A 21,411-nucleotide genomic window follows, 5' to 3' on the forward strand; every position below is an offset into this window, starting at 1 on the left:
TCCCACAGGAAGGAGCCATGGCAGTTAAAACAGTGTGAAGTCCAAGGCTTTCATGGCCGGCATCCATAGTTTTTTGTGGGTTTTTCGGGCTCTGTGGCCATGTTCCAGAAGAGTTTATTCCTGATGTTTTGCCAGTATCTGTGGCTGGCATCTTCAGAGAAAAGAAAGTTAAAACAGTGTCCAACTGCATTAATTCTGCAGTGTAGATGCAACCTTAATCATACTTAGGAGGGAGGACCATCAAAATCAATGGGACCTGAGTTAGTCTTGACCACCAGTTCCATTGATTCCAATGGGACTACTCCTCTAAGCAGAGGTCAACAAACCTGCCTTTTTGGATTGCCAGACCCATAATCCTACAGATAGCATTGGAGGATTCTGGGAACTGCAGTCAAAAAAGGTAACTCTTCCAAGTTTCCAACCATGACTGAGTCAGGTTTCATACCATTGACCTGTCCACCACAAAACCACTGTGTATTGCAAAGGATCCTGGGTCTTGCAAAGCTACATTTTTACCACTTGATAATAGTCATACGAAGCATCCTCACAGAAAGTACTACTAGAAAGAAGCTTTAATGATGGTGCTGCTGTGTGAACCGGCTTCCAGGAACACTCCTTTATCATTATTGATCCTCTCCTGTGATGAACCTCTGAGCAACTCCTGAGATTCCCAGAAGACAGTGTGAAGCCTGTGCCTGAGTCTTCTGTTGCCCCCTTGCAAAACAGTTGTTTTTCTTTCCACTTACCTGAGATGCCCCGTTTCAACCAGCGTGGCTGCCCCAGCTCTATGAAAAAACTGTCCTTCTTCTCATATTCTTCCACATCTACAATTTTCACATAAAGGGATTTCCTGCCCAGGAGAAGAGAAACAGGGAAAGGAAGAGCATTAAAGGTCTTTCATAGCTAGGAAAGGGTTCTGGGTTTTTTAAAGTAACATTTTAAAAGTAACTCATTGTGAAGTCCCAAATACATCACTTTAACCCTACAAAAGCCACTTGTTATACGAATTGTTGCTTGTTAGTTCCTTCTGGGATGTAATGAAATTTATTTAAGTCTTTGTAAGTGCTTTTAATTTTGTGTCTTTCGGTCTTTCTAATCTGGCTTGAGTTCCAGTTCTGAGAAAACAATGATGATTATGGTGCTGGTGCTGGTAATGGAGATGATGAATGATGGATGATGATGATGACGATAGCAATACTGGTGTGGAAGCAGACATCCTAATGCAGTGGTCCCCAAACTGTGCCCTTTAAGAGACTTTGAACTTCCATTCCCAGAAGCCTCGGCCATGTTGACTAATAGTCTGGGGTTCTTGGAGCTGAAGTCCAAAATGTCTTAAAGAGCACAGTTTTGGGACCACTGTCCTAATGTGGATGAATGCTATGCTCATTCGGGGTGCTTTTGAACCTGTTGGACAACAAAAGCAACAGTGCTGAGCGTGAAAATACATGCCCAGTATTTACTATCAGATACCACAATGGAAGGTGCAGGCCATACTCAGATCATCTCTCCAAACGAAACAATTCAGCCAGGATCCAATCGAAGACCTATCTGGTTAAGCATCCCATTTCAGGGTGAACCCTATGCATCACATTTCAGACTTGCATTTTTTAAACACCAATGTGCATGGCCCTTGGGCTATGGAATCCTGCAATCCCAGGACTCCACAGCCTTGAGCCATGGGAGTGAAAGCCGTGTCAAACGTTTCCGCAGTGCAGTCACTCTTGTGGCGACCAAAGCTTAAAGTAAAAACACGTTGGAATCTCAAGATCCACATTTGGAAAATTCCTTCCGCATTCAAATCATGGGAAGGGATTTTCGACCGCGTGCCTCGCAGAGCTGAAATGTACTCATCAGACCACATATCTCTGGGTTTCACATCCTCCTTCTCCCAACATGTTCCAAAGAGCAGGAGGTGTTTCTCTGGCGGGTGAAGAGTCTGTTGGCAGCTAGATTAGGGGAAGCATGTCCCAGAAGGGATGCGGAGTGGCAGGGTGCCTTCCTGGCTGCTCCTCCGCTCTCTCTATCCTGGCCCAGCAGATGGAGGAAAGTGACGGCATCAGAAACGCAGGAGCTGCAGGCGTCAACCAAGTGAGATGGAAGGAAGGCAAAGGCAAAGGATATTGGATGCCAGGAAGATTTGAAAGCGTAGCCAGAGGTAGCTGTGTTGGCTATAGAACAAAGTACAATGACATCCAAAACTCACAAAACAGCAATAGCTTTATTGTGCAACGAAAATGCACAAAAGGCGTGATGGAAGCTTTCAGAGCTCAACTGGCTTCTTCCGCAAGCCAAGGTGTTAAGCATCAAACAGGAGAAAGAAACAAAAATGACCATCTTGGAGCCATGCGCCTACATTTTATCAAGATGTTGAATGCATACGCCTCTCTTTATGAAAGACTTAATAATGCTAAGCAGTCATCCTTCTCATCCTCATCACCTTCATTCACTGCCACTGTTCCCATTTGAATCTTGACAAAATGCGATCTGACGGATGGCCTTTGCCTCTGCACTTCTGCCCAGACACTGAGATCTGCATCAACAAGGTCTGCCAAGCCAACATGCGCAAGAAGCAGAGCTTTCTCAGTGTCAACCCCAAAATTGTGGAGCTCAGTTCACAAGCTCTTTATGTGCAAGCATCTCGCTGGCAAGTAAAGACACTTCTATTTAAAGCTGCCTTCAACTGGATTTGTAACTTTTGCAATCGAAGCAGCTTTGCAAAGTACTTTGGTACTGTGGCTGTTAGGTCTTGTATCAGTGCTGTCTTAGGATAGTATTTTGAAATGCAGTCAGGGGTGGATTTAGGGATCTTATTGATTGATTGATTGATTTTATTATATCCCACCTTTCTCCCTATATAGGGACAATCCTGACAACCTTGTGCAGAGGCAGAGTAGTAGTGTCTAAAGTCCAATCCACAATGAAGAAGTAATTCACTCTGACACCGTTTTAACAGCCTTGGCTCCATGCTAGGGAATTCTGGGAACTATAGTTGTGTGACATATTTAGCCTTCTCTATCAGAGATAGCTATAGTGCCACAATAAACTATAATCCCCAGGATTCTCTAGCACTGAGCCAGGGCAGTTAAAGCGGTGTCAAACTGGATTATTTCTCCAGTGTGGATTGGACCTAATACACTTGTGACTCTTGCAGTCTTGCAATCTACACATTTGCACAAGCCCAGAGCTTCACAACCTCTGCTGTGCCTTGCTCCCTGGTTTTTTGGGAGGCGGCGAGTTCCAGTCATCCACCATATTCGGCGGTGAAAGGCATGCATTTAGTTTCTAGCTTGAGGGATTGCAAATAAACTGATCCATGTGTGGGACTACGCAAGATAGTATTGCTGCTGATCGTGGTGCTGAAATAAGATCTCTCATGCGCTTGAACTGAACATGGACTTTGCAAAGCTGCTCAGTTTTATTTCCCGCAGACATTAAGTCCACATATGGAGATGTAAGTCCCATACTGAATTCCAGCCAAAGAATGCTATTTACAGGGGACACCAGAGAGGAATTATTGTTTTTCTTTATTTGGCACAGAACTTTATTTGTCGGTCCATCTTGGCAAACATTTCATCTTGTCTCTCTGAGAATATACCCCTTTCTGACTCATTTCCCCCCCAACTCACTTCTACAAAGTTTGTCACAGCTAATTATTCACTCCATTCCACCCACAGTTTATTTCCTCACTCTCCCCTGCATTTTTGGAGGCGAATATTAAAGTCTAACACACACACATCCTTTATACAATTGCTTATATATTTGTCATCCTGTTTCGATTCACTTGCAGACTGAGAAATCTCACGGAAAGAGATTGTCCAAAACAGGTATCTCTTTAAATGAATGGAATTGTTCTAAATCCAATTCTAGTTCCAAGAGACTCATCAAATGAAGATTACTTAAACCTAATCAGCATTGGTTTAATGGGACTGCCTTACTTAGGGTTAATAGGACTTTGTCACAGGGCACCTCCTGTACCCCCAAAAGAGAGGAAGAGTGCCTTTGAGCATATATAGAGTGCACTTCCACCTGAGCAGTAGTCACTTGATCTGCAACATTAAACCCCCAAAGGATAGAAAGCTTTCAAGTCAGAGGGAAAGATTTCCATATAAGTGTATTTAAAGCCAATGCATCATCATCATCATCATTGATAACTATAGATTTATCAACATAGACTTCTACAGAGACAGCAAGGTGTAGTGATTTCATACCGCTTGAATCTCTGCTCAGCCATGGAAATATACTGGACAGTCTTGGGAAAGAGGAATGAAATGGTAAACCTCCTCTGAACAAAACACGCCATTGGTCAGAAATAACTTGAAGGCACACAACAACAACCACAACAGTATATATATATATAGTCTGCATTAGTTGTCACCAGGCATGTTTGTTGAATCAGGTGTGAATTTGCGGCCCAGCAATGACTGCAAACATGGCTGTGGGAGAGTACAATGCAAAGCTCTGTAGGTTGCCTTTGGCTCGGTGGATCAGAATGTACACTGCTGCCTCCATAACCGAAAACATGTACATTTCTTTTGTCTCCTTCTCTTTAGATGGGCTTTTGTACTCCCCCACAGGTCACACATAGAGTTGCTCTCCATTCACATACAACTGTGTCCTTCAGGGCATTACTAAATATACAACAATCCCACATTTACAACTCCACTTACATCACCATCAACTAGATGCAACCATTGTGCATTGTTAAAAACTCCCAAAACATTCCACATGCATATCACAAATGACAGTCACATATGTCCCTAACAAGATGTGTGTCTGGCAGAGAAGAGAATTTTTTTCCCCCTTTATGGATGACAGCTCCCCAAATTTCCCAGCCAGCCTGGTCCCCTTTCCCATGCGCTGAGACCCACAAACAGCTGTCTTGGGCATCGTTCCAGGACTGCATCAGTCCACTTTTGGGTTCCAGGAGTTCAGATAAGGCTGCCGACTCTGACTGTATGTCGCATGTCTTCCAGCAATTTGCAGATGAAAACCGGGACACATGTGGCCAAGCGAGAGCAGCGTGTGGTCAAAAGGGTGAAGCTGGGCAACAAGAGGGCAAAGGTTTCTAGTGGGAAGTGCAAAACTACTGTTTTTAGCCAAGGAGCCCTGGAATTTATGCACTGACTTTAGGAAAGCATGAAGATAAGAAGAGACCCTCAAATAAGCCTACTGAGAAGATCAAGACTTTGCCCTCCCCTCTCAAACTACTTTTGCACTTTGTACTCAGTTTGCAGCAACGGAATCAAACTGGGGACAGAAGAGGAAAGCGGGAGGAGGAGCGAGAAACTGGGACATTTTAAAAGCAGCCTCTTTCTGGCTGCATCCACATTGCTGAAATAATCCAAGATGGCATCGCTTTAACTGCCATGGCTCAATGCTATGGAGTTATGGAGTTCGTAGTGTACTGAGACACTTAGCCTTCTCTGCCAGGGAGCTCAGGTGTCACAGCAAACTACAGTTCCCAGAACCCGACAGCTTCGAGCCAGGGCAGTTAAAGTGGCATCAGGATGGATTATTTGTGCAGTGCGGATGCAGGCTCTCCCTCTTCTTCTCTTTCTTGGTTCTATGAAGGCTGACCTAAGTCCCCCAAGGCTCTTCTCTAGCCCATTGGGGTCCACCAGACAAATCAATTAAAGGGAATTGACAAAGAGGAGCATGAGGAGACAGTGATGCTCAGCTGCCATTTTGAGGCGGAGGAGGAGGAGGCCTCTCTGGAGCATCCTTGCCGCCCCTTCCCATCAATAGCATTGGGGAATGGTTGCCACGGTAACCCAGATCCTTCTTGTTGACATGAAGCTCAGAGAAATCAATTACTGACAAATTACAGAGACACCCCCATCTTCCCTCGGAAAGGGAAAGACAAGGCAGAGCAATGGGAGAGAAAGCTCAAAAACATCGCAGGGAAAGCACTGCTACATTATCTATTTATGGCTTCCTATGGCCTCGGCCTGCACCCTTGTCTCCATCTGTGTCTCTGGCTCACAAAACCGTACTTGGGTCACCGCAAAGCGAGGCAGATATTTGCACCTTTTCCGAAACACGAAAAAATCTCGACCCATTGCCATGCCCCCTGAACAATGTGCCAACTGCCCCCCTAGAAAACTAAGGAAGGGGGACTGGTCTTGTCAACCCTTTTCTCAACTTCCCTGAAATTGCTTCTCACAATTTTCTTCATGCGTCATCTCAGATTTCACTTGAGGTGATAGTTGGTACTAGACGTCTCCCTTCTGTGCACTTATGATCCCCGTACCTTGGAAGTTTCAGGGGACAAAAAGCCCAGACATATGCCATATAAACCATATATATACACCATATAAAGCATATTCGTAGCTCCATCCTATGGAAACATGAGATTTGTAGTTTTGCAAGGCCTTTAGCTTTCTCTGCCAAAGAGGGCTGGTGTCACACAAATCTACAAATCCCAGGTTTTCATAGGATGGAGCTGTGGAAGTTAAAGTTGTATCAAATTTCCTTATTTCTCGCATGCACCCTAAGGTACTGAGTGATAACACATAGGCAAATCTAGTTGCTTCAGTGGATTTACTTTGGTTGGATGTAACGATAGGATCTAGTCCAATGTTTCCAAGTTCAAGTTGTATCTATCATGACTGTGGAGCTGAGGGTCTTGTGCCAGACCACATTATTTCTGCAGTGTAGCTGCACCCATATTCTCCATGTCAAGGAAAACAAAAGCCAGTGGCCCAAGCCAAGCTATCTTCCAAGGTCCAAATAAATGGAGATTCAGATGGGCTCCAAACACTGTGTCCAGTGTTGGCTCTCCCTCACCGTGGCAAAAATTATTTTGCTCCATCTAAGAAAGTTGTTTTTATTCAAATTCCTCGCTTTCGCCTGCTTGCCCACACTTAAGATCCTTTTGTAGTTTCAAATGTTATCCATCCTTCCCACCTGGCCCCTTTTGTTCTGTTTTGCTCAGCCCGGCTCTCCTTTATTTTCTCTGTCCCAAACCAGCATGTGCGCCAGACAGGCTCAGTCTGTGGGTGTACATGTGCGTGTGAGATTATGCTATTATTCAGAGAGAAGGCCTTTTCCCCCCTTAGCGCCAGACCCTCTAGGCAAAGCTGTGATCACACATATGCCGCACCTTTCAGCCACACATAGTTTTGTCAGTGTGCACTGAAAGAGAGGTAAGGGGAAGGCACCTCTGATTCAAACCAAGATGAAATCAGGTTTAAACTGTCCTTTTTAAAAAAAATAAAGTCTCTTAAAAGCTTGCCGAACTTGGAAGTAACTAGTTTCAAATAACTAATTACTTGCAGATGGGTCAGTTCCCCAATAATGAATGTACAGTAGGTCCATGTTATCCGCTGGGGTTTGGTTCCAGGATCCCCCATGGACAACAAAATCCATGGATGCTCAAGTCCCATGAAATATAATGGAAAAGGAAAATAAAATGGAAAATCAAGGTTTGCTATTTGGAATTTATACTTTTTTTGAATACTGTCAAGCTGCGGATGCTTGGATCTGTGGATAAAATAAATCCATGGATAAGGAGAGCCGACTATATTGCATAATGAGGGTAACTTCAGAAGGAATAATTTCATTGGTGACAAAGAAGCATTAACACACATCTTTTTACTTTTGGGATTTCATTGGCACAGCGCTGGACGTACATAAAAGTACATAAATGCAATTGTGGTGATGGACAGAGGGGGGAAATTCCACTGAAAATGCTTCAAATTGAACCGATTCATTTGCCAATTTGAACCACAAGTGGGTTGTTTTGAGAGACTCCCACAGGAAACGGTTTAAACTGAATTGATTCGTTCGCCAATGTGAACCACAAGTGGGTTATTTTATTTTGCTTTACAGCAAGAAAATGCGATTGGGGCAAATGTAGTGTGAACCATGCTCTGCTGCTGAACCGATCCATCGATTTGGATCGCAAAGGGATCTATTTGTAAGTGAGTATGAGGCCCATGTCGCACCCTCATCTTATATGGGACTGAGGAGCCATTGTGCAAACTTCTATGCTACCACTGGGAGCCAAGAGTGCTTGTCAAACTGCATTAGCACTGGGCCTCTTTGCATTTGACTTTGGGTGCCATGACGGTCACATGACCCCAGTCTTTCCCAGTCTTTACATTCCCACTTCATCTGGGCTTATTTTTCTTTAACACATAAAAGAAATTACACTTATTTCAAGGCCTCCGTTGGAGGAGCAATTATTTTCATCTTTCATGCTCAGGGCCCCTGCTAACCGAGCAAAAGAAGATGAAGATGGAGCAACATTAATATTTCACGGAGTGCTAAAATATTTATCTGTGCCCAGTAACTGCATCGCAAACTGCTAGCGGGCAGATGGGGAGGGGGACACCGGAGCTGGCATATATATATATATATATATATATATATATATATATATTGTAATGGACTGCTCCGGGTTAGACCTTTTGTCAGGCTAGCCCTGCTTCTCAGAATGAAGGCGATCCAAATTTCGAACACATGACTTATTGGCAGGACTGGTGGGAAATGATAAAACCACAAGCACTGAACCCACACTCCCCAGCTTCTGGAAAACAATATAATGTGCTGGGAACGGTTGTGTGCCTCCGAAAGAGAAGATTTGATCCAAGAGTGTAGCGACACGAGGTGCAAAATGAAGACATGTAAGGTGTCTGCCCCATAATGAAAATTTCCTCCAAGGCCCAAATTTCTAGCATTGCATAGAATGGTCCATTGAAAATTGTTCACACCTACAACTTTTCTGTTTAAGAAGCCTGAATTCCCTCTGTTACTTTACCTGCCCTTTCGCTTTGGAAGTCTAAACAGTGATTTCTAAATGCTCAGCTGAAGGTACAAGTGACTGCAATGCTAGAAATTTGGGGTCCGGAGGAAAATTTCATGGGAGGGGGTTGAATTCTTATTTGGTGGGAGGCAATGTCCTCTCTTTGCCCTCCATAGCTACATCCCAAATTATCTTTGTGCACTCTTCTCTCCTCCTTTCCCTTGCAAGTTTGATCTGGGGCCCTAGGCAAGCATGACATGTGCTGTACCACTGAACTCTATGGCCCAGCATGCAACCCAATCCTTGATCTGCCAAAGATGTGGAAAGAGCTGGGAGGAAAGAGATTTTGCTGTTTAAGATGTGGCTGAGCATCAGAGGGGAAAAAATGCTTTGAATTTTTGCTGCTGGCTCACAAGGAGCAGACTCAGGAGGGAAGAGGCAGAAGAAGGGGGAGCAGTCTGTTTGGTTTGGGAAAAACTGATGCTGCGTTAATGGAGAACAATATCTGTCTGGTACCAGCTTGTCCTTGCCCCATGTATCTGTATTGGTATCAACACACTGGTATCACAAATGTGTCTGCAAATACGTATGTTTATAAAGAGATGGTTGCAAACTAGCCAACCACCTGCATGGCCCCAAAAGAGACATCTCTAGTGCCATGTCTTTATAATGTAACCGATCTTGGAAAAGGCTGCCCCAAAGGATCACTTACTAGTCAGGGAGTAGAGAGTGTGAAACAAGACACTGTCTATCACACCAACATCCAGCAGTATCTAGGGCTTTGGGGCAGAAAAAACCCTCCAGACAGTGGAATTCGTGAGGGTCTTTGCAAAATCAAAGATCAAATTTTTGGATCGGTGGAGACGATAGCATCACCTGCTACTTGCAAATTCATGAAGCAGTCGATATTTTTTCTGGTGTATTTTACTTGTACAGCCAGTCCTCTGTATCCATGGATTCTTTATCCATGGATTCCACCATCTATGCTTTGAAAACATTTTTTTACAATATATAAATTCCAAAAAGCAAAGCTTGATTTTGCCATTTTATATAAGAGACACCATTTTGCTATGCCATTATATTTAATGGGACTCGGGCATCCTTGAATTTTTGTATCCACAGGGGATCCTGGAACCAAACCCCAGCGGATAACAAGGGCCCACTGTATATCTTATTTATATGTAGTTGTCAGCTTGTCCGCTAGTGTGGTGTTGTGGATTGTGTGTTGGACTAGGAAGCTGGAAGGCCAGGGTTCACATCTCCGTTCAGCCATGTAAACCCACTGGGTGGCCTTGCGGAAGTCACACTCTCTCAACTTCAAAGGAAGGGAAAGGCAAACACCCTCTGAACAAATCTTGCTGAGAAAACCCCAGAATAGGGTCACTTTAGGGTTTCCGTTAGCCAGAAATGACTGAAATCGTGTGCCAAAATAGGGCAACCAAAGGTCAATAGGACCACCAGACTTTAAAGGAACTATCCAAGATGCTGAAATGTATCCCCAACCTTCCAAGTTTGGACTACAACCCAGAATGGATTGCTTGCCCCAAAGATGGAAGCCATTGGCCACCACTAAAAGGGTCACCTGTAGCTATCAGAGGTTTTGTGCTGGGCGGCTTGAGCTTACAACCAATAGAGTTGTCAAACTCAAGAGTGCCAGCATATATATATATATATATATATATATATATATATATATATATATACTGTATATATATATACTGTATATATATATAATGCCGTCTTCCTCCCTATGAACAAATTAATGTGCTTTTAAAAATAAACGCATTTAGAAAAACAAGCCGTCTGCTCTGCTCCGACGATGCAACGCCTACCCCCAACGGGATCCTGAATTTGCATGTCAAAACAGCCCTTAATGAAAGATCAGGAGAGCAGCCTCTCGAGACGCAGCCAGAGAGAAACAGACACATTTTTACGGTGCATCTTCCAATCTTGCCTCCAACAAGCCGAAAAGCACTCAGGGCTTGTTTCCTGGGCTGGAAACATTTCAAGCGACACAAAATCCCACATTAAAACAAACAAACAAAAACACACCCAAAACAAAGATAGAAAGGTTGCTTTGTGGGGGCAGGATGGAATCCCCAAACCAATAGCAGAGTAATAGTGTACCTTTATTAGGATGAATTGAAATGCCAAAAAGTGTGCATGCTTTGGAGTTATACAGAACTCTACACCAGGCTAGGAGATGGTTAAGGCAAGCTTGAAAAAGGTGGAGTAGAATAGAATAGAATAGAAATCCCACATGAGAGCCAACACAGTGTAGTGGTTTGAGTGTTGGACTATGGCTCTGGAGACCCGAGTTCGAATCCCTACTCAGCCATGGAAAGCCACTGAGTGATCTTGGCTGTCGCACACTCTCAGCCTCAGAGGAAGGCAAAGGCCAATCCCTTCTGAGCAAATCTTCTCAAGAAAACCCTGCAATAGGTTTGCCTTAGGACCACCATATGTCAGAAATGCCTTGAAGGCACACAACAGCGATGGAAGAAAAGCTGAATATAAATTAGATATATAAATAAAATCACAATATTGTATTAAAACAGTTTAAAATAGACACCTAAAAAGGTTTAAAAGTGGTGAAACAGTACAATTTAAACAGCACAGCATCCTCTCACAAACCCTTTCCTTAAACACCTTCCGTTTTAAAAGACTGTCCCACCCACCCTTGACACAAACAGCCTGACAAAGAGCCCTATGGAGCCCAAAAGACCTCACAACCCTTCCCCAAAGTATTTCAAGGGGGGAAAAAAGAGCTCTTGCAACACCTTTCCCTCTTTAACATTTCATACTCTCTGGAAAGTGAACATAGCAATGCCGATCTCCACCTCTCTGCTAAATTTAGCAACGCAGACAAGAGCCTCCTGACAGATAGCAAACAAATAACCCAAGACGAATAAGCCACACAATGAAACCAGCACCCCTCTGGGATTTATTAAACAGCGCCATCCATCACCTTCCCACACTTAGAGCAGACAGACTGGATGAAGAAGAGGCCAGACGGGGCCTTTGACACCCGGGTTTTTAAAGAGCAGAAGACTCTATTAGTTGCTTGGTTACAACTGGGCTCAGCGCTGGCCAGTGACTTCCATGTCAAGGGAACAGTGAGTCTACTCTGGGCTGTATTTCAGACTTTAAAGGCTCTATCCAAGGCACTCTTTTGGATGTAGAGTTCGGCACCTTGGACAACTCCTTTGGAGTCTAGAATAAAGCAAAAGCCATCCTAGGACCTAATGACACCGTTCACAACCTTAGAGGGACTTTCCTTTGCTCATCTTCTAATGTGATATATGCCGTCTTGTGTCGACAATGTGCTTCCGCACGCTACATCAGGCAAACAAGCCAGACTCTGCACCAGTGGATAAATGGATATCAATCAGACATTCGGAATAGGAAGATACAAAAACTAGTTGCAGAACATTTAAATCTTCCTGGTCATTCCATCTCAGACCTCAAAACAGCAGTCCTTCAGCAAAACAATGACAAAGGAAGATTGGAAAGAGAAAGAGCAGAAATGGAATCAATCCACAAACTCCGGTCCATCAACAGTGAGTTGAACAGAGACAATGGTTTCCTGGCACACTACACACATTATATCACTAGCTAAACCCCATCCAACATACCTTAATAGACAGCTGTCACATTAGGCAAGGGACAGCTTAATAGACAGCTGTCACATTAGGCAAGGGACAGCTTAATAGACAGCTGTCACATTAGGCACATTAGGGAGGTCAGATCAGGAAATATTACTTAGGAGTTTATCACACAAAGGAGATCAGGAGTTTATCCCATGAATATCCCGGAAAAATCGCGTTAAGTATGCGAAACGATTTCACACAACATCACACAAAACCCGTCACAAAGAAGCATTAACACGCATCTTTTTAATTTCAGGATTTTAGCGACAATGCATTTCTGATATCACTTTATTTGTGCAATTGCATGTGATAATTATTTGCGTAATTACTCACATTTTCGCTTTATTTATGGAATGCTTTAAATGTGCTTTAATCTCTCTTTAATGCCGAAATTAGCCCCAGTGTGATAAACTCCCTAGTAACTAAGTAGTTAACACAGAATAGTGGTGAAAATCTCCAAGTATTGCCTTGAAGTGCAGAGAAAGAAGAAAAACCTGTAAAGAGAGACCTTCTAATTCCGATGCACCCAAGACACACCATTTTCTTACCAGGAAACAATCCATGACAATATAATTTAGAAAGGCAAAAAATTCCTCCCCACTTCAGGGTGCTTGAATAGGTCATCTTAAGTGTCTTATACTCTGCGCTGTCTAACAAATTGGGCTAGCATCTGAAAAGCATTTGCATTTGATAAAGGATGTCAGATATAGCAAATGCCGGGAATTACACTGCAGAGGAATGGCCAATCTATCGTGTCTCGGGCAGAAACGATGTTCAGCATTCCTCATTACAACATTATGTCTAGTTTTGCCAACCGGGGGTCACTCTTGCCAGAAACACACAGAAGCCTCAACAAACAGGGCACTCCTCTTGCCAGAAGCAGATCTTGGGAAAGTTACTCCTTGGACTACAATTCCCAAGATCCTCCAAGCCATTAGCTGGGTATACTGGGAGTTGTAACCTCCAGAAAATAACACTCACAAGGTCTGGTCCCTCTGTTTTTTAAAATCTGGTTGCATCATTTTGGTAAGCTCATATATATATATATATATATATATATATATATATATATAATGAATGGATCAAAATTCTCAGCTACTTGCGGTGGCTAAATGCAAGGGAAAGAGCTGTTCCTAGCCTGAAAGGAGAATATGGCCTGTTACAGACAGCCAAAATAAAGCTGCTTTGAGTCACTTTGGAGGTATGCTGTTTAAATGATGCATGTGTCCTAAGAGTCCAGAAGCCGAACCAAAGCCACGCTCCAGTCCTAAGGACTACAATGCAGCTTTGGTGCAGCTTCCAGACTCTTAGGACGCATGCATCATTGAAACACCATACCTCCAAAGTGACTTGAAGCAGCTTAATTTTGGCTGTCTGTATAGGGCCATTTGAGATTGTGACTTGCCCAGGGCCACCCAGTGGGTTTCCATAGCTGAGCTGGGAATAGAACCTTGGCCTCCAGGGTCACAGTCTAACACTCAAACCACTACGCCAGGCTGGCCCTCATAGTAACACTCTATTTTGCTTTCATCAGACCTTGCCTGGAATTGTGTCCAGTTCTAGGAACCACAATTCAAGAAGGTCATTGACAAGCTGGAGTACGTCCAGAGGAGGGTGACCAAAATGGTGCAAGCCATGCCCTATGAGAAGTGGCTCAGGAAGCTGGGGATGTTTAGCATGGAGAAGGGAAGGTTAGGTGGTGACATGATAGCCATGTTTAAATATTTGAAGGGGTGCCATTTTGAGGATGGTGCAAGCTTGTTTTCTGCTGCACCAGAGACTAGGACCCCGAACAATAGATGCAAGCTATGGGGAAAGATATTCCACCTAAACATTAGGAAGAAATTCCTGATAGTAAGAACTGTTCAACAGTGGAAGATGCTGCCTTGGAGTGTGATGGAGTCTCCTTCTTTGGAGGTTTTTAAACAGAGGCTTGATGGCTATCTGTTGGGGGTGCTTTGATGGTGTATTCCTGCATGGCAGGGGGTTGAACTGGATGGCATTTATGGTTTCTTCCAACTCTATGATTCTGTTATTCTATGTGAGCTACAGCCCAAGAGAAACATTCCTCGGCCAACTTGAACTGTACAAAAGAAGAGTTTGCAGTCCTGAAACACCAAAGAGAAACACTTTCTTTCTCCTAGTAGTTCTCTGGTGACTGAAGTGGTGGAAAGAAGTATTAAAATCTCTCCGTTAACGGGGAAAAATCATTTCCCTCCATTCTCTCTCTTTCTCTTTTGGCCTTTAATGAGTTTTTTCAGCCAATGGCCATTTATTAAAGTGACGGTGAAAAATGTCATGTGTGCCTTTGATTCACTATCATTTAAAAAAATTAATGCAGAGGATGGGAAGGAGAATTAACAGGAAAATTCTAATTAAAGCTGAGAGAGAGAGAGAGTTAAATAAGTTTCCAGTTCTTAGTTGATGCTTTTTGGATGGAGGCAAGGGAAAGGTGACTAGAAACCTGAAAAATCCTTTCTTTCACAGGTATCTGGGCCTTAGAACAGGACGTGCAGAAACCACTGCTCTCTACTTCTCCATTCAAAAGCAATCTCCTCTAAATAGGTTCCCTGAAGTCATCCAGTCCAACCCCTGTAAAGGTAGCACTGCTTCTTAATTTGTCTTCTGCTCAATGGGGACCTGCTTCAGACTGAAGCAATCTCCTAGGCCTAAATCCTTTTCTTGGTCTGCAACCTTGACTGACCCCTTTGCCAACTGGGAACCATTCTGTTCCTCCATCTTCTCTTCTGGCAGTAGCTTCTTGTCCAATGTACAGATTCCTCACCATTCAGGACCATCAAAAGTAGTAGCATTCCCATGTCTTTAAGACACATGTTGTTAGTTGCCTTCAAGGCGACTTAGACGTATGGTGACCCTATGAATGAGAGACCTCCAAGTTGTCCTGTTCTCAGCAGCCCTGCTCAGGTCTTGCAGAATCAGGGCTATGTTGAGTCTATCCATCCGGAATCCATCTTTCCTTCTACCTTCTACCTGCCTTAGATTGTATGCCTCTGCCAGGATTTAATGTTTTGAACTGATTGTTTCTGTAAAGGGCCATGCACATTTATGGCCCTATACAAATAAATGATGATGATGATGATGATGATGATGATTATTATTATTATTATTATTATTATTCCACCTTTCCAAGCATTAGAGTCTTTCCTAGTGAGTCCACTCTTCTCATGATGCGGCCAAAGTATAACAGTCTCAGTTGAGTCATCTTGACTTCTAGGGAGAGTTCAGGCTTGATTTACTCTTGGTCTGTTCTTGTTTTTAAAGACTTTCTCACGGCAGGAAAAAAAATGTTAAAATTATTCATTGCTTCCTTTGAAAAGAAAGTTACTGAAGAATTACACCTCTATTCCAAATAAATGCGGAATATGCATCCACTAAGAGAAGGAGGAGGAGGAATGGGGGAGATGCAGGGCTTCATGCCTCCATCCCCTGCTAGAATTTCCTCTGGACTCTGTGATTTCCATCTTCAGGGAGACTGAACATTGTTTGTTCAAATGCTGCTGTTTAAAAAAAAAAAACAGCTTTAAAAGCAACCAAGTCACACGAAATCAAAAAGAAAGCCCCCTTTGCACACATAAAAAACTAGCTTCTGAGGAAGATTGCTCCTGCTGAAAATGCAGGGCATCTGTCTGATCAGTTCCTTGAGATATCACCTCCACCTTGCCCCAAATATGAGCCTGGAGCCCTTCATATTTCTCTGGATGCGGAAAAAGAAATACATTGGCCGGGGAGGTAAAGCAATAAGACACCATGCCGGGTGAAGATAAATCTATGCCAGGCTACAGGAGAAGCGGCGGGTGCTCCAGGGAACCGGGTTTTAATAAAGAAGCAAGCAGCCTGAGCCTTGGGTGTGTGGGCGGCTGATGGAGGACTCGGCGGCTGCTAGGACGGGGGTGGAATTGGCAAAAGCGGGAGCTGGCACTGCTGCATGTGCCGGTGGAAATGTGATCTTCCAAGCAATGAGCCAGGTGAGATGATCAGGGTGCCCTGTGGAAGAGGCCCAATGGATTTCAGCCGAGCGAAAATGAGCTGGCCAATGCTTACTGCCCTGGTATAAATCTGCACCCACCTGCATGCACAACGGCACTGTACATGCAACTCTGCTTTGGCCACCTTGAACCGAATGCAGGCATGCACTGTTTAAATAGCGAAAGGGCTGTTGCAGACAAGAGGGTGTAGGTTTCTTCTTTGCCAACCCAGAGGTCTCATGGTTTTAGGTGACTGGCAGGTAGATTTTAAGTTGTCAAAGGAACTTCTTGACAATAAGAGCAATGCAGAAGTGGAATCAGTTACTAAGGCTGCAGATGCGGAAATAATCCACGTTGACATCACTTGAACTGCCCTGGGTCAATGCTATGGAATTCTGGGAATTGTTGCGTCTTGTGGCACCAGAGCTCTCTGAAGGGGAAGACTAAAGGCACTACAAAACCACAGTTTCTATAACTCCACAGCACTGAGCCAGGGCAGTTAAAGTGGTATCAACCTGGATTATTTCTGCAGTATGGAGGCAGCCCTAGAGACGTGGTGGGGTTTCTTTCTTGGGACATCTTTAGAAAGAGGCTGGACAGCTACAAGCTGGGGATGCTTTGGCGGAAGGTCTTGCATTGCACAGATGAAAGAGATGGTTTGTGGGGTTCCCTCCAACTCTATGGTTCCATGTTTCCATGTGTTGCCATAAGTTCTGTTTTCTTAATATTCAACCCGGCTTTTGCACTTGCCTCCTTAGCTTTCATCGATAGCCATTTCATCAACAGACTTCCAGCCAAAGCACATCTTGGAGGGGATTAGATAAGGAGGCATTTCCCTCCATCTCAGCTTCATGCTTGAACCTGGGGCCAACCACCGAAACGGAATGGTGGGGGATTTAGGAGAGACTAAAGCAAGGCCCTCTTTGCACAGCATATAGTTATACTGGGAAATTCACCCCCAGTTATGGCTGCCAGCCTGGATGGTTTTAGAAGGCGATTAAAGTCATGGCGATTAGACTCATCAGTGGCTACTAATCAGATGTTTACAGATCACTTTCATTTTCCAAGGCAAGGTGCCTTCATGTATCCATCGCAGGGGAAGACAAGATGCATGGCGGAGCTGTCCTAGGGTTGTAATTCTTCTTGATTTTTGGCATTTTCTTCCCTCTCTTAGAAAATCTTCAAAACCTGTTCAGTTTTCAAAGACTATTCACACTTCCAGACTTATCCTGTGCAAGATTTACCGGTGATTTTGTGCACTTGCACCGAAAACAGCATTTTCTGCACAAAAACATTACCTTCTGTGCGGGGAAAAAATGCTGTTTCCTACATAGAAAATGCCATCGTCTGTGCAAAACAACCATGTGCAAAGTTTGCCCAGGTTAAGCCCCCCACTACCTCATTTTCTGCATGGAATATAACGTTTCTATGTGGAAACACTATATATGCACAGAATATTGTTTCCTGCACAGAAAACACTTTTTCCCCCTGTGCAAAACGCCATGTGCAAATTTTGTGGTCTCCACCACCATTGCAAGCCACACACACAACACAGCAAGCCCAAATGTTCACTTCTTAACACCATTTTGAGAAGGACTACAGAAGAAATGGAGGCATCTGGCAATAGTATGAAATCCTGGCAGCTGGTGCTGGTGGGATGGTGACATTTTCATGGGTTTTTGTGAGTTTGGGAGCTTCCTACATGGTTTTGAAACAAAAATTGTCCAAAAATCATACCAAAATTTCAGGGACTTTAGAGAGAGAGGGCTTCAGGGCCCCCATATAGACTCCACTTTTAGGCCCAATTTTCCCACTCCTGGTTCCACAATGGTTCCTTCAAAGGGAAGCAGGATCTTTGCAGAAGAAGACCACTGTGTGCATTTTTAGGATCTCCTTCTGCTCCATCTCAGGTTCTGGCCATGTCACGATGTTCACCATTTGGTCTGCATATGCAGAGTGTTAGATCACTCATTTGTTTTGCTGGATTCCCAGAGCGAACACAAGACTGCAAAAAGCCCTACTGTGGTTCAGCCCTGCTGTTCATCACATTTCAGAACAGCAACCACCAGGAAGGTACTTCTGGGAGGACCACAAACCATGCCAAGCCTTGTTCTCAGCTGCTGTTCTGTATCCTTTTTCCTTTTCAACAGAACTTGATTTCTAAAGCAGGAAAGCTCCCTGCTCTTCAAGCTTGGAAACTGTTGCGGGAAAGAGGAGAAGGAGGTCAGGCTAGCATCGCTTTAATCTCTCCAAGGAGGAAATTCAAATACTCAGCCGAGAGAATTAGATCATAAAACATAAATATGGAGGCAGCAGGTAAAGGGAGAGCAGGTGGGATATTGCACCGAAAGAGACCCGCCAGCAGCGGAGAAAATGGTTCTTTGTTCTCCTCTACCTAAGGGGTAAACACGATATGCACCGTTTCACGCCGCTCAGAGAAATCGCACCTTAGGACAGCCTGTAGAAGCTGGTGTTCTTGATCATTAGCCATTGTAAGGAATGGGTTTTCATATGGATTGTTCCTTCCAGCTATGGCTGAGATAGCAGGGAAAGGAAGTAGTTGTTGTTAAGCATCATCAAGTTGACTTATGGAGAACCTATGAATGAGAGACCTCCAAGTCCGCCTATTATCTACAGGTCTTGCAAACTCAGGGCCACGGCCTTCTTGACTGAGTAGACCTATCCACCTGTAGTGTGATCTTTCTCTTTTCCTACTGCCTTCCACCTTCCTAAGCATTATAGACTTTTCTAATGACTTGTGGTATGTCCAAAATATGACCTTCTCAGTCTAGTCTTCTTGGCTTCTAGGGAGAGTTCAGCCTTGATTTGCTCTTGGACCCATCTATTTGTCTTTTCGGCAGGCCAAGATATCTTCAGGACTCTCCTCCACTGCCACATTTCAAATGAATTGATTCTGCTAGTTTTCTGTACTATCCAGCTTTCACAGCCATACATACAAATCATAAATAGTATGGCACAGATAACCTTGACTTTAGTATTCAGTGAGAAATAGTAGTGCTGTTCTATTCTGCTTTGGTTAGACTCCACTTGGAATACTGTGTTCAGTTGTGCATTGTGGAAGGTCTGGGGGTTGGAATAGATATATTCAGAGGGGCCTTGCTTCCTCTGAGGCTGAGAGACTGTGACTCATGCAAAGTCATGTGAAGTTGAAGGCTTTCATGGCCGGCATCCATAGTTGTTTTGTGGGTTTTTCAGGCCATGTTCTATAAGAGTTTATTCCTGACGTTTTACCAGCATCTGTGGCTGGCATCTTCAAATCCACCTCTTTTCAGCCATTCAAATCTGGGTCTCCCAGAGTCCTAGTCCAATGACTACACCAGCATGCTGGCTCTCATCACTCGTTGTTGTTGTGTGCCTTCAAGTCATTTCCTACTTATGAAGACCCTAAGATGAACCTATCACGGGGTTCTCTTGGCAAGATTTGTTCAGAAGATGCTTGCCATTGCCTCCTCCTGAGGCTGAGAGAGTGTGACCAAGGCCACCCAGTGGGTCTCATGTCCGAGACTCAGCATGGATCCATAAATATGGATGGGCCACACCTGAGTCCACCTGGTTTTCTGAAAGGGCCATATGCAACCTTCCCATTAGCCAAGAGAAGATGCAGTGATGCATCCGTGCCTGTTGTTTTCATCCACATCTTTTCATGCTTCCAGAAGCTTAAACCCAGCAGTTTTATAATCCCATCCTGTGTTTCCATCCTGGTCCTGCCATCCACCGTTGGTGCGGGTAGGGAGCAGGCAGATAATTTCTTCCTTTATCCTCAGGGATTACGGGGGATTAATCTTCTCTTGGCACCATCACTACAATTGTTGTTCATTTGAAGGTTGAAGGAGGGGAGGGGGGCAGAGAAAAGGTTGGTGAGCAGAAGAAGGGAATCAACAACCGAGAGAAACAACTGGCTTTGTAGGAATTGGGGGGGGGCAAATAAGATGTAGCGACAGCTAATCTATAAACCCCTCTTGGTTTACAGCAGCACGGTGGGAACAGAATCGTAGGATTGTAGACTGCATCTGCACTGCGAAAATAATCCAGTTTAATACCACTCAATGCTATGGAAGCCTGGGGACTGTAGTTTGTTGTAGCAGGAGAGCTCTCTCACAGAGAAGGCTCAACGTCTCACAAAATTATAATTCACAGAGTTCCATAGCATTGAGCCACAGTAGTTAAAGTGGTGTCAAACTGGATTATTTTTGCAATGAGGATGCAGCTGCAATGGACTCCAAGGGCCAGCTATTCCAATCCTTGCTCAACAGGAACACAGAGTTTAAGCACTCTTGGCTCCATTCCCACTTGGCATATAACGTGACGTATTTTGCAGTGAATCCGACTCGGAAGACACCCATCTAATCTCTCTTTGAAGGCCTCCAAAGAAGGGGAGCTCTCTCCCTTCCAAGGAGTAGCAGAAAACAAGCCTGTTGGTTTTTTAATGACTTCATTCTATTTCGTTTTTGCAAACCAGGCAGGTCACATCTGGAAAGCAGACGTGTGCACTCAGCTCCAGAGACATCGCTGCCACCCTGGTGCTAAAGATGGCAGGGATCAGGCAGGGTCCACTGAAGACAGAGAAGTGCAGAATGAATGGTCTCCTGAAATGGATGCTGTTGCATTAACAGACATGTGGGGAAAGGCTATGCTGAAATGTACCAGAGCTTTCAGAAGAACCCTTTTCAAATCGCAGCTCCTAGAAACTGCCAGTCAATATGACCACTGACTGGCGAGAGATGTAAATCCTTAACCATTTCGTCCTTCCATCATGCCAAGACAAACAAACCGTTTGCTCTTCATTTCAGGAGAAAATGAATATCCTTCTGCATTGATTCTCCCTTATTCTAATGTTCCAAGTGTTGCACCAGAATTATTCTGCAGAGCAAAAACATGTGTGCTCTTGCATGCAAAAATGGTTTTCTGTTCAGGAAAAATGAACAACACTTTGGGACACTGAATACCAGGGGGGGGGGGGGAATTGAACAAAATTCTCACTGGCCTGTTATTATTCCTAACGGGATTT

General features: G+C 44.0%; 1 protein-coding gene across 4 annotated transcripts in view; it reads right to left on the bottom strand.

Moving 5' to 3' along the window:
• LOC121917577 (sodium/calcium exchanger 2-like) overlaps window positions 1-21,411 on the bottom strand; it is a 71,512-nt gene that overhangs the window by 12,104 nt on the left and 37,997 nt on the right. For all 4 annotated transcript variants that reach the window (XM_042443653.1, XM_042443651.1, XM_042443652.1 and 1 more), the window contains exon 3: window positions 747-850. In XM_042443653.1, coding sequence (XP_042299587.1) covers window positions 747-850 — 104 coding nt within the window. The remainder of the gene's footprint in view (window positions 1-746; window positions 851-21,411) is intronic.

The sequence above is a fragment of the Sceloporus undulatus genome, unplaced genomic scaffold (assembly GCF_019175285.1).
Source record: "Sceloporus undulatus isolate JIND9_A2432 ecotype Alabama unplaced genomic scaffold, SceUnd_v1.1 scaffold_24, whole genome shotgun sequence".
Lineage (NCBI taxonomy): Eukaryota > Metazoa > Chordata > Lepidosauria > Squamata > Phrynosomatidae > Sceloporus > Sceloporus undulatus.